Source organism: Martes martes, assembly GCF_963455335.1.
Source record: "Martes martes genome assembly, chromosome: 18".
NCBI classification, from domain to species: Eukaryota; Metazoa; Chordata; class Mammalia; order Carnivora; family Mustelidae; genus Martes; species Martes martes.
This window is the reverse complement of record NC_137906.1, coordinates 11,172,731-11,185,862: the sequence shown is the minus strand read 5'-3', so window position 1 is coordinate 11,185,862 and position 13,132 is coordinate 11,172,731. Positions and strand designations below refer to the sequence as shown.

Below are 13,132 nucleotides of genomic sequence, written 5' to 3'. Positions count from 1 at the left end.
CACATCCTTGGAGCCTCCCCTTTGGTCCATGAACACATGACTGAGGTGTAGGGCACCTCAGCACCCCTCCATGGCAAAGCTCTCTTGAGGTTGAGGTCATCACAGGCCTTCCCACACCTTCTCTGATCCTTACCCCTACTGTAGATTTAGAAAAGCAGAGATCCTCCCCAAAGGAGCCACAAATGAGCTTGTGGCTGTTGGATAAACTGTTAAGTGCATGCATTGCTCTGTGAATGGCACAACTGGGAAGATGGTTTCTCTGCTGTTCAGAAAGCAGGACCCCTGGGTGATGTTCCTGCCAGCCACCGGCCTGTTGGGTTTGGGAGGTGCTTGTGATCCTCGATCTGGGGCCTGGAGAAGGCCCTTCTGCCTTTCAGTTGTGTTTAGTTGGTCCCAGGGGGAATCCTTGAGGTCCCTTCCAAGATGAGCGGGGGTCTGGCCTGTCCTGGGGCTAAGTAATATTCTCCCTCACATACTCTGACCTTTGATTTCCCTCAGGGAAGGGCCTGGGGGTGGGCAGGGTCATCTAGGGTTTTCTTGTGCTGTGTCCAGAGGGGGAAATAAAGGTGCCCAGGGACACAGAGCCAACCTGCCCCAGGACCCTCCCCTCCAGCCTGCACCTGGAATGCAGGTACTGACTGGAGAGGAGTCCTCACACTTGATTCCCCACCCCAGGGCCCAGGACCCTGTCCAGCATCTCGTGGCCCAGCGAGCGACTCGTGCCCTCCCCCTGCTACTACCCACTGTGTTCAGGGGGCCTGGCCTCCCCCAGCAGCTCCGAGTCCCACCCCTACGCCAGCCTGGACAGCAGCAGGGCGCCTTCCCCACAGCCAGACCCTGGGCCCATCCGTTCCGACAGCCCCCCAAGCCCGGACCCTGCCCGCCCGCCCAGCCGCAGGAAGCTCTTCACCTTCTCCCGCCCTGTGCAAAGCCGGGATACTGACCGCTTCCTGGATGTGCTGAGTGAGCAGCTGGGCCCCCGGGTCACTGTCGTGGATGACTTCCTGAGCCCTGAGAATGATTATGAGGAGGTAAGCACTTGCCAGCCCATGTGGAGGGATGGGGACCCAGGCATGACATGGGGGGCCTGTAAAGGGGACAGGGCTCCTGCAAGAGACCTCTTGACATTGAGATCGCCCCCAGGCTACTCCTCTCCCTGCCCCAGTCCAGCCTAGAATCTGTCTCAGGCTACCCCACTCCCTGGCTGAGCTATCCCACCCTTTGACTCAGCTATAAACCCCTCACTCAAGTCTCCCCCATATTCCTTGCCTCAGGTTACCCCATTCCTTCTCCCAGGCCATCCTACCCACAGCCTCAGGCTAACCCACTACACTAGCCTGTCTTATCCCCAGGCTAGCCCACCCTCTGCCCCAGGCTAGCCCACCCTCCCTCACCTTGCTCTGCCCCGGGCAGATGAGCTTCCACGATGACCAGGGAAGCTTTGTGACCAATGAGCGGAGCAGCGCTAGTGAGTGCATCAGCAGCAGTGAGGAGGGCAGCTCCCTGACCTACTCCTCCATCTCCGACCACATCCCCCCACCCCCACTCAGCCCCCCGCCTCCACCACCTCTGCCCTTCCATGACCCGAAGCCCAGCTCCCGCACCCCTGATGGTCCCCGGGGCCCTCCTCAGACACTGGCCAAGCCCCTCACCCAACTCAGCCACCCTGTCCCTCCACCGCCCCCGCCACCCCTGCCCCCACCGGTGCCCTGTGCACCCCCCATGCTGTCCCGGGGCCTGGGCCACCGGCGAAGTGAGACCAGTCACATGAGCGTCAAGCGCCTGCGGTGGGAGCAGGTGGAGAACTCGGAAGGCACCATCTGGGGTCAGGTAGGTGACCTGGGGCTTGGGGGTGCCCTCCACCAGGGGAGGCTGGCCTGGGCCGAAGCACTGAAGACAAAACCCTGCCCAGTGTCTAGCCCCTGGCACTTCCCTACTGCCATTCCCCCAGCATCGGAAGCCCAGGGCAGCTCCGGTGAACTCACCCCTGGCAAAGGACCCCTCAAGACAGGGCCAGACCTCTCAGCCACCTCCTTAAGCCCCCTTGGTTGGCTGCAGCCCCTTTGCTGTCCCTTAACCCCCCCACCCCCCTCCACCCCCGCCTGCAATGCAGCTTGCTGCCTCCCGCATGGAGAGTGTTCTGGGTGTGTGTGTTACTGACCTCACCAGCAGGCGGCGCACTGCTTCATCACTTGGGTGACTTAGCCTTTCCTGCAGTCGCTCCTGGGCCTCAGGGTTCTCCCAGGGCCCGATGAGGGAATCTCCCTCTGTCGCTCCCAGGGCAGCTATTAGAGGATGGGGCAGGGGGGAATGGCAGTCCAGCTGCCCGTGTTCCTCCTCTCCCTGAACCTCCCCCCTACTCTACCACCTTGCAGCTCGGGGAAGATTCTGACTATGACAAGCTGAGCGACATGGTGAAATACCTTGATTTGGAGCTCCATTTTGGCACCCAGAAACCTGCTAGTGAGTGGTCTGAGGGCCCTGGAGGAACCCTCACACCAGGCCATCTGCGTAAGCCCACCTGCTGCCTTCTGTTACGTCCCAGGGCTTAGAATCCCAGAGGTCTGCCCTGCCTGCCATTTCCTTCCTGCATCCCCGAGTTATTTAACCTCTCAGAGCATTTCTCCCGTCTGAAACTGGGGATAGTCATAGTCGCTGGCATTCATCGCATGCTCACAGAATGCCGGACACCCCCGTTTCTAAATTAATGCTGTGACCATTCTACGAGGTAGGGACTGTGATCACCCTAACTTCCTGATGAAGAGGTACAGAGAGGCTAGGTAATTTACTCAAAGTCACACAGTCAGAGTAAGGGGTCAGGAGGCATCCATATCTAGCCAACTAGATGTCCCTTCCACTCTCTCAGTCCCCCCGCCCTTCTCTATGGGTATCTCCCCATAGCTGTTGGGTGGGGCTCCCGGGAGCCGGGATACTGTTTGTGGAAGGTGGTTGTAGGATGGAAGAGAAAGGCCTTTGTCCATCCAGGAAGCACCTGCAAGATGGCGAGGTGGTTGGTTCAGCTTCCTTGGGCAGCTCAACCCCAAGGGCCAAGGGGAAAGAGGATGGGGGAGAGGCACGCACCATGCATGCTGAGTATGCGGGCCAGAGAGTCCCGAGTGGGAGACTGAGGAAGGAGGGGACTGGGGACACCTGGAGCTGATTCGTTAAAGGCCATGTCAGGGGGTGTCTGGGTTATTGGGTGTGGCCACACCCCTCCTGGACCCTCCCACCAGCCTGTTCTCCTCTCCTTAAACCATATTCCCTTCTAGAGCCAGTGCCTGGGCCTGAGCCCTTCAGGAAGAAAGAGGTGGTGGAGATCCTGTCTCACAAGAAGGCCTACAACACCTGTGAGGGGTTGAGGAGTCCCAGGGGTTGTGGGGGACAGGAGCGGCCATCTCTCTGGGCCGCAGAGCTTTGAATCCACGTGTGTGGATTGGGCCCCGGGGGCCCCCCCCGACGACGCCGGCTGGGTGAAGGCCCTTTCTCTGGTCCTAGATCCCACCTAGGTGGTCGGCCTGGGCTCCGCCCTCACTGGCCCCGCCCCCTCGTTGCCCCCGCCCCACGTGTGAGCGGTTCCCGGGGCCTGGCCACGCCTCCAGCCGTCCCTGGCTCTCCCTCTCGCGGTCTCCTCCCTCGTTTCCGGCTCCACCCCACAGGCCTCACCCATATCTACGTCTGTCCCTTCGAGAACCTTGTCTTCACCTTCCTTCGGCCGGGGGAAGGACCCTCTCCATCTCTGGGCAGGCCCCTGCCCCGCCCAGGTTCCTTGCCCCGCCCAGGCTCCTCCCAGTCACCCCGGGGAACTTCTGGGCCCCGCCCCCGGTCCGCCTGGCCCCGCCCCCGGCTCACCCTCGCGGCCCCGCCCGCAGCCATCCTGCTGGCTCACCTGAAGCTGAGCCCGGCGGAGCTGCGGCAGGTGCTCATGAGCATGGAGCCCCGGCGCCTGGAGCCCGCGCACCTGGCGCAGCTGCTGCTCTTCGCGCCCGACGCCGACGAGGAGCAGCGCTACCAGGCCTTCCGCGAGGCGCCCGGCCGCCTCAGCGAGCCCGACCAGTTCGTCCTGCAGGTGCTGCGGCCGCGACGGCCGCCGGGCGGGGGGGGGGGGGGCAGGGGGTGCTGCCCGGCGGCCTCGGCCGCCCCCAGTCAGGGCTCTCTCGTTGTCACCGGGGCTGCGTGAGTCCCGCTCCCCTACCGCCACCGCGCTGGCGCCTCTGAGTCCCCGTGTTACACCTTTAACGGCCAGTTCCTTCCCACCTGGGGTCCAAGGTAGATGGGATTGTGCTTCTTTTTTGTGCTTATATTGGGGTTGTGCTTATTTTTCTTGAGGGAATGCCGGGCAGCCAGCTGACCCCCACCCCAGGCTGCGGTGGGGCGGTGAGTGTCCTGGTGGGGCGGGTGAGTCCTGGCCTTGCCTCGTGACAGATGCTCTCGGTTCCCGAATACAAAACCCGCTTGCGAAGCCTGCACTTCCAAGCCACCCTGCAGGAGAAGACGGAGGAGATCCGGGGCAGCCTGGAGTGCTTGCGCCAGGCCTCCCTTGAGCTCAGGAACAGCCGGAAGCTCGCCAAGATCCTGGAGGTCAGGCAGCACGGCTCTAACTGTCTGCCCCCTGGGGCTCCCAGTCTGGAGACCCATCCTGATAGTGGTTCCAGGGCGGTGGGGTGAGGACCTGGGCAGAGCCTGCCCAGAGCCTGCCATCTTCCCTTCCACAGTTTGTGTTGGCCATGGGCAACTATCTCAACGACGGACAGCCCAAAACCAACAAGACCACCGGCTTCAAGATCAACTTCCTGACAGAGGTGAGGGGACCTGTTGGCAGTAATCCATGAGCTTGTGATACTGTCACGGGCTGGGGAGGGCAGGCCCACCCCAAGTTGTGGCAGAGGAAAAGAGAACATCAGGACCCCAGAGGGCCCCTCCCCAGGAGGAAAAGCTGGCTGCCGGCAGGCCAGGATGTAACTGCAGTAAACTCCAGGAAGAAGGAGGGAATCCCGCCTGGTAGGTTCTGCCCCTTAATACCACCACCACTGCCAAGATGTCCTACACCCCCCCAAAAAAAACCTACGCTCTGAAAAAGGACAGCTCGAATATCCAGCCTTCCCACTGCTTCTGGGACCTTTCCCCAGGGTACCGTTAGTTTTATTTTTTTTTAAAGATTTTATTTATTTATTTGACAGACAGAGATCGCAAGTAGGCAGAGAGGCAGGCAGAGAGAGAGAGAGAGGAGGAAGCAGGCTCCCCACCGAGCAGAGAGCCTGATGCGGGGCTCAATCCCAGGACCCTGGGATCATGACCTGAGCCAAAGGCAGAGGCTTTAACCCACTGAGCCACCCAGGCGCCCCTGTTAGTTGTTTTAAAAGGGAGGAAGAAAAACTCTATTTGTAGACATGAATGTTTTAGGATGTCTGAGGCACAGAAGGGCCACATTTGGGTCCAGCAAACCACAAGAGTGAAGATATGTGAGTGGTGCTCCCCCCCTCCCCAGGAGGTCAGAAAATCTTGGACTATATCTGCCAACAAGGGCATGCTCCCAGGGCCAGGACACCTGGTGGCCTCCTCTAGCTGTTGGCAATGGGCCTGGTTCCTGGGTGGGGGTGGGGGGCGGTATCTCAAAGATCTGGGCCAGGGAACCTCCGAACACCTTGGGGAGGCCTGTGGGCATTCCGGCAGAGCTTCAGTGAGGAGTACTATAAACTTTGGAGTTGATGAGTGTCAAGGGCCAGGAATTAGTGCCACAGTCCAGGAGATGTGGGGCCAAGAGTACCCAGACCCACGCAACCAGGAATCCAATGGGGTCCTTGAGGAGGATGTGTGTTGGGCATCACTTGCAGCTGAACTCCACCAAGACTGTGGACGGGAAGTCCACCTTCCTGCACATCCTTGCCAAATCACTGAGCCAGCACTTTCCAGAACTCCTGGGCTTTTCTCAGGACCTGCCCACTGTGCCCCTGGCTGCCAAAGGTAGGCCGAGCGGTTGGGCAGTGGGCGCGGAAGGGCTAGGGGGGCAGCGCTCATGAGGCTCTGTTCCCTTCCCTGCAGTGAACCAACGGGCCCTGACCAGTGACCTGGCTGACCTCCATGGCACCATCAGTGAGATACAGGCTGCTTGCCAGAGCATGTGCCCCTCCAGTGAGGACAAGTTTGCTGTGGTCATGACGGTATCCAGTGAGCAGCCTGTCCCTGCACAAGGGTGGACCCTGGGGAAGCCAGGTAGAGCTGGCTGTCGCTCCAGCGGCCACTGCAGACCCTGGGTCCCAGCAAGGCTAATATGGGTCCTGGGAGCGCGTCTGTCCTGCTGATTTAGAACCCAAGCACTTGCACCAAGTCTGTCCTCGTGGGCAGTAGAGCCCAGGTTTGGGTCACAAGATACAGGTCTTGGCCAGCCAGAGGCAGTCAGGAGAGGGACACGTTGCCACTGAGCACAGTTAGGGACAAATGCTACAGGAAAAAAAAAGGGGGAGCTCAAAGCTGAGAGAGTGCCAGGGAGCCACTGTGAGTGGGTGCTGGAGGAGGAGGGGGTCATGGCATCTGAGAAGAGCCCAGAGTGGGGAGAGGACTACCCCACAGAGAAGGCAAGTGGATGGCCTTGGGGCTGCGCTGGACGTGGCGGGCTTCGGGAGCGGCTGAGAGGGCCGCATGCCAAGGCACTGGAGCCCCTGGACACGGCCTGGTTCCCGGCCAAGCACTGGGCACGGGGCAGGTGGGAGCCGGGCAGCTAGAGAACCTGAGGGCGCCCAGCGGTTTCCTTAACGGAGGCCACTCAGTCCTTCCTAGAGACGGCCCAGCCGGTGTTGCGGGCCCTGGACGGGCTGCAGCGCGAGGCCATGGAGGAGCTGGGCAGGGCGCTGGCCTTCTTCGGCGAGGACTCCAAAGCCACCACCTCTGAGGCCTTCTTCGGCATCTTCGCAGAGTTCATGAGCAAGTTCGAGGTGAGCCATGATGGGAGGCCCAAGGGGCCTCTGAGAAGTCCCTCCGGAGGTCAAATGCGGGGCCTCCAAGAAGCCCAGATCGGGAAGCGACCTCCCGCAAGTGTGACATGACCCACATGGGGTCAACAGGTCTCTTCCCTGGCTCTCTGGGGGAGTGGGGGTGGAGGAAATGAGGCAATACGGGGTCAGGGGCTCCTGGGACCACTGACCAGACCCTCCCCACGTGTCCCTTCCTCCCCAGCGAGCGCTCAGTGACCTGGAGGCTGGGGATGGCCCACGCAGCTCGGGGATGGTTTCACCCCTGGCCTGGTGACCTGCGGAGCCTGTCCTACCTGAGGCCCATCCCAGTGGCCTGGAGCAGCCCAGAGCGGCCTGGTGGGAGACGGGGCCCAGCCTCCCCGTGGCTCCAGCTACCTCAGCCGTCAGGCTCTGGGCACCGGGAAGGTGCAGGGCCTGCCGGCTGCCCCTCTGTGGGCCTTGGCCCTGACTCTGGCTCCAATGGAGCACTGGGGGCTTGAGGCAGAGAGGAGGTGCCAACTCCCCAGGGAGTGTGAACCTTGGCTGCCCACAGGTGTGCTCACCCTGGGAGGCCTGGCTTTGCCCCGCCTCGCTCTGGGCCTTGGAGCAGGTGCTGGCTGTGCACTCCCTCAGGACTCTGGCTGGTCCCAGGGAGGGGTGACAGGGTTGTGACCCGCAAATGGACCGTGGGGCGGCCCCCACCCTGGGGCAGCGTCTGCTGTCTGCCCCTCCAAGCTTGGCCAGAGCATACTCTGCCCCAAATGAGGACATCGGAATCTCCTTTTGGGGCCTGCTCCCAGTGGACTGGAGGGACGCCCTTGCAGAACATTCACTCTGGAGCCTGGAGACGCCCTTGAACATGCCATGCCAGTGGGCACAATTGGCCTTGAGGTCCCTTACCCAGCCTCAGCCTCCTGGGGCAGCTCAGAAGAAAGCGAGAGAAAGGACATCCCTGGGTACAGGGATCTGGGGGCCTGGGCACCTAGTCTGGGTCTTGGAAGCTGGAAGAAACTGCAGTTGGCTGCAGCCCAGAAGCAGGACAGGCAGGACAGATGCTGGGCAGGGATCCAGAGGAGGTGTGGATTAGGAAGACACGCCATGTCAGACTGGAGAATTGGGGGCTCTATCCAGCAGACAAATTTTAGTTCAGTTCAGGGAGCCTGAAAGTGGGATGATGTGGTCAGGGTAGGGGCAGAGAGAAGAGAAAGATGTTCCGGTGCTGGGTCAGTAGGACCCGGGGCCTGATTGGCTGGGTCGTGGTGATGTTCCATGAAATGGGTCCCCTGCGCAGAGTAGGCGTTGGGCTGCATGACACAGTGGGACGTAGCTGGGAGGTTTTTTCACATGTGTGTCTGGAGGCCCTGGTGAGGTCGGGGGCTGGAGGAGACAGGGAGCAGGGCTGCTATGGACAGGGACAATGTGTTAATTTCCTCCATCCTTCCCATGCTCCCGCCGGCAGTTTCGGCATCAGTAGATTTCCATTGCCTCTTTCCTTAACTTTCTTCCAGAAAAGTCTGCACTGGGCTTTGAACTTGTCTCTTGGATTCTTCTTCTCTCCCTACAGTCAAATGGTTAATGTTGCTTTTGGACAGTATTTGGGACCTGTTCAGTTCTTGCCAGTCTCCCGCAACTGCTCTTCGAGGCCATGTATGTTCTTTCCTTGTTCCCCACTCACAGCCACCCTATAAACCTGGGGCGCCTGGGTGGCTCAGTCTGGTTAAGCATCTGACTCTTGATTTCAGCTCAGGTCATGATCTCAGGGTCATGAGATCGAATCCCATGTCAGGCTCCATGCTGGGTGTGGAGGCTGCTTAAGATTCTGTCTTCCTCTCCCTCCGCCCTTCCCCACCCTCTCTCCCAGGTCTCTCTCCCACATCTGGGGCCTTGGCTGGGACAGATGGGACGGCTTCATGTGGCCTCTCATCCTCCAGCCAAATAGCCAGGATGGTTCCCATGGTGGAGGCAGGGGTCCAAGAGAACCAAAGTCACAGAAGCAAAATCACAGAAACCCCCTTGATGTCTAAGCTCGGACCTCAGAGCTGGCATACCACCATTCCCCCACAGTCTCCTGGCAAGTGACAGGGCCAGCCCAGGTTCCAGGGGAGGGCTAATAGGCTCCACCCTTGATGAGAGCTGATGCCAGGTCACACGGCAGGGGGCGTGGATTCAGGGATGGGTGGAGAATCAGGGCCATTTTCACAATCAGTCTATTGCCTGCCCGCTTGGCCAGACATGCCAGTACAGATCACAGCCTCCTGAACTCCTCAGTGGCCTCGGTCCTGACAGCTCAGCTCTGGTTAGCCATCTCTGCGTGTCGTCCTGGTAGCATGCTTCTCCCTCTCTCTTACCTAGTCACCCATTGCCTAGTCCCCCGACTCTACTCCTTCCGGTGGACAGTAGTGCCCTGCACCTGCCTAGACCAATTAATCTCCTTTCTGTGGGGGAAAACACCCCAGTTTTCATTTGGGAAATTGTGCCTCCCCTACTCATAGGCCCTGAGCAGGGCTGATTGGACAAGGATGGTCTCATGACTCTGGCTGGGTGGCTCAGCGTTCAGTTAGACTCAAGTTAGCACTGTTTGGAAAGGGAGGCTCCCTCTCTTCTAGATGAACTGTTGGATGTCTAGAGGGTGGAACCCTGGATGGGGTTGCCAGGACCACCATGTGGAGAACACCTGCCTGGGTGTAAAGCCGACACAGGGAAGAAGAGGAGAGAAGCCCCCTCCATACACCTCTTTGTTCCTGGATCCAACCATGCCTGAAGCAGATATCTGGACTTGTCAGTCTCTGAGCCAACACATTTCACCTCCATTTGTAAACTTTCCAAATTTATTTTGGTTTTTTGGGTTAGGCTGGTTTGAATGGGTTTCTGTCACTTGCAGCACTAAGAGGGTTGGCTAAGAGCATTCGTCCACAGATGGTTATGGATGTTCACTCTTTTCACATTCTCAGTGAGCGCGCTTCATTCATAAATGCATTGGCCAATACTTTCTCACTGCCTACTATGTGCCAGGTGCCATAGCGAGTGCAAACACCTTATGGGTCAGCATCCCTGAGTTTGGTTTTCTAGAGTCCTGCATCCCGGTGGTTCTATCCCTGAGTTCTATCCCTTGAGTTCTATCCCCCACAAGGCCCTATATGTGAGCCATATGTGTACTCTGTCCCCCCCAGCAACTCCTCACCAAGTGACAAGCTGTGAAGGCAAGCATTTATGCCCCAGGAATTTACCAATTTCTCAATAATACTACCCAAATAACATTGCCTAATTACATGCCACCTTTCCTGATCACACATGTTTACTAGGTAGTGTGCCCAACATTTTACACATTTCAGCTCGTTTCATGTTCACGGTGACCCTCTGAGATGGGTTTTTGTCCTCTCGTTTTTACAAATAAAAAGTGCAACTCAGGAAGGTTTGTGACTTTTTGGATCAAAAACTCAGTGCTGTCTACATGAAAGCCCATCCTCTATGTGGAAATGTCTCCTTTGTGTTGCTCAGCACAATTTCACAAATTTATGTGCGTCCCAGGGCCTTATCCAGTGCCCTTTCAGAGCCAAGCTTTCCGCATTGTGACCCACTCTCCCTGCCTCTGCATCCACACCATCCGCTCACCTCTCAGTGTTCAGCCACCTGGCTTTCTCTCCCATCATCCCCCTCGACCTGCTATCTCCCTGACAGGAAGCCACAGGGCACGCTTATTCTTATCGTAACTGACCTTTATTGAAGCAACACCGGGCACTGTTTGCCCTCCCTTGGCAAATTCTCACACACCCAGGCTCGGGCTACCAGGGGTCAAGGTGTACCGATAACTCTCTCAACAGCTTGACTTCCCACTGGCCCCGCTGCTTCTAGCCTTTACACACAGCAAACGCTCGATCACTGCCCATTAAATCGAACCGAAATCACATCCAGATACAGGGCTTCCAAGCTGCTCAGGAATTGACCGCCTCCCTCCTGTCAGATGGTTTGGCCGCGTGCATTCGAAGCACTAGGACAAGGGTTGCAAAGTAAAAGCCCACAGAGGCCTTAGCAAGCAAGGCAAACACAAGAAATGGGCAGGTGCAAGAAAGCGACGCAAGACGGAGGGTGGTAGATACGGAGGGACGGGAGAGAGCATGGGGGTGCCGGGGAGCAGATCCCCCAACTGAAGGGGGAACCAGCCTGTGGACTTTGCTGTGGGGAGGCACACCTTGTGATACCTGATCTTCAGCCTTTCTCAAAGGAAGCTAGAAATCTAGATTTTTTATTTACGATGTCCTGGTGAAATGTTGGCAGTCAGTGCAAAACTGTAAGGGAGAGTATCTGTGATGAGCCAAAGAAAACATGCCTGTGAGCCCAATGAGGCCCAGCTGTGAGTGCGTAACCCCTGAAATAGAGGGTCCGCACCAGTTAGCACACTCACACCGCCCTAGGGAATAGTGGGTTACCCCATAACAAAGGACGTGATTCTTTGTTCAATTTTAACAAGGGAACTGTGTTTGAGGCTAGTGGGCAGTTCCAGTTTCTAGATGAAAAGATGCTGATTACCTTGTTTTGAAGATGTCCTTTGTTTGAGGAAATTCACCCAGTGGGCCCTTCGTTGGCAGGAAGGCAGGACCCGCACAGTGTTCTGGGGTGCGGGGGGGACCGTGAGCTACCACGAAACCAGCTGCTGGTTCCACAGACCAAGAGGTAAAGGGTCTGTTTAGTTGTGCAAATTAGCTACATCTTTACCTTGACAGTGTCTTGAAAGGGAAGGGAAATTATTTTCTCTAAAGATAGTTTGGATTCTCGATGTCACCAGCATTGAATAAACACAGTGATTGTGTGTTCATGGATCATGTAGGGACAGTGTGGGGGGTTTCCACAGAAGGAAATGGATGTCCAGTTTGTCTCACATCCACGGGCAGGAAAGACTATAGGGTGCAGAAGGGAAGAGCCCACTGGGGTGGACCTGGGGACTCCTTAGTAGCGAGAGGTGATCTGGGCCCTGCCTCGTGAGAGCTACAGGGACAGAGGCCTTGCCTCCCCCACTGGGTGCTGGGAAGAAACCTCTTGGTGGGGGGGCTTAGTTGCGTTGGCAGAACTTAAATGTGTTAGGAGGGAATTGGTTCAGGGATGCAAGCAGGGTGGGCAGAAATGGTGGCTCAGAGCATAGGGCCCAGACCAAGATTCAGGATACCACCACGACAGATGTGTGGCACATGGCCCCATCCCTCAAGAATTCCCCAGAAGCTCTTCAAGGAGGGAAAACCCAGGAGAAAGACCAGAACTCCCACAAGTCTGAGCCAGAGCAATCTTAGAAGCATTGTGATTTGAGCAGTTAAAACCCCCAGGGCGTCATATCCCCCAGTCTGGTGAAATGGATGATAGCCATCACTAGGAAATTCACCCCACAGAAACAGGAGTGCAAATAGTTATCGAGGCACACAGCTGTCCGTTTGTTTGTGGAGTTGATCTGAAGCAACAAGAACGGGCAAAAGCAAAGGATTCGTGAAAGGATACAGGACAGTCGTATGTTGGACTGGAACATAGTGATTAAAATATGGAGAAGGTGCAAAATCGTGGGAGAAGACTTATGATGTAATAAATGAAAAAGAAAAATACAAAATTGGATGTAACAAGACGACCTTGGCTGAGATGAGTTTTTGGAAGCCCGGGTGAGGGAGGAGAAGGAGGAGGAGCGCTGGCCAGGGCAACCCGTGGGATTGGCTTGTCCATGACCGCTGCATAGCCGCTCAGAACTGAGCACTGTGGACACTGGGCGGGGGCGGGGGGGGGTGCCCTAATCCTAACTTCCATGTGCTCGCCTTTCTGGGGGATGGGTTTTCTCCTGGAAATAGAAATCGTATAATCAGTCATCCTCGAAAAGGTGAATCTTGGGGCCTGAAATGAATCAGGTCAAGCTTTAGACTGGGCTGCAGGTGACCATTCTTTCCGGCTTGACTTTGGAAGCCAGAAGATGCCCGGAGTGGAATTTTCACAGGAGCCGGAGAGCCTGCCCTTGACCCATGGAGTGTGCTGGGCAGTCCTCTTGGTTGTCTGTGCAGACCCCATCCAATGCCCCTCCTCCCAACAGACCCAATGGGCCCTTGGCGACCATTTTCCACAGTATGTGTTTGCCCACTTGGCCACGGTGTTGGATTTTGAGTGGACTCTTGGCCTAAGCTGAGCCAATCTGAACCCCACCTGAGAAGACCTGAAAT

At 57.6% G+C, this 13,132-nt stretch overlaps 1 protein-coding gene across 5 annotated transcripts in view; it reads left to right on the top strand.

The window, feature by feature from the left end:
• The window catches only part of GRID2IP (Grid2 interacting protein), a gene marked incomplete at both ends in the record, with an annotated part of 33,249 nt that extends 26,007 nt beyond the window's left edge, over positions 1-7,242 (top strand). For all 5 annotated transcript variants that reach the window (XM_080830582.1, XM_080830581.1, XM_080830585.1 and 2 more), the window contains 11 exons: positions 676-1,031; positions 1,414-1,830; positions 2,376-2,463; positions 3,270-3,347; positions 3,870-4,066; positions 4,423-4,578; positions 4,713-4,799; positions 5,832-5,961; positions 6,040-6,158; positions 6,765-6,929; positions 7,171-7,242. In XM_080830582.1, the coding sequence (XP_080686708.1) occupies positions 676-1,031; positions 1,414-1,830; positions 2,376-2,463; positions 3,270-3,347; positions 3,870-4,066; positions 4,423-4,578; positions 4,713-4,799; positions 5,832-5,961; positions 6,040-6,158; positions 6,765-6,929; positions 7,171-7,242 (1,865 nt within the window). The remainder of the gene's footprint in view (positions 1-675; positions 1,032-1,413; positions 1,831-2,375; positions 2,464-3,269; positions 3,348-3,869; positions 4,067-4,422; positions 4,579-4,712; positions 4,800-5,831; positions 5,962-6,039; positions 6,159-6,764; positions 6,930-7,170) is intronic.
• Positions 7,243-13,132: the final 5,890 nt, after the last annotated feature.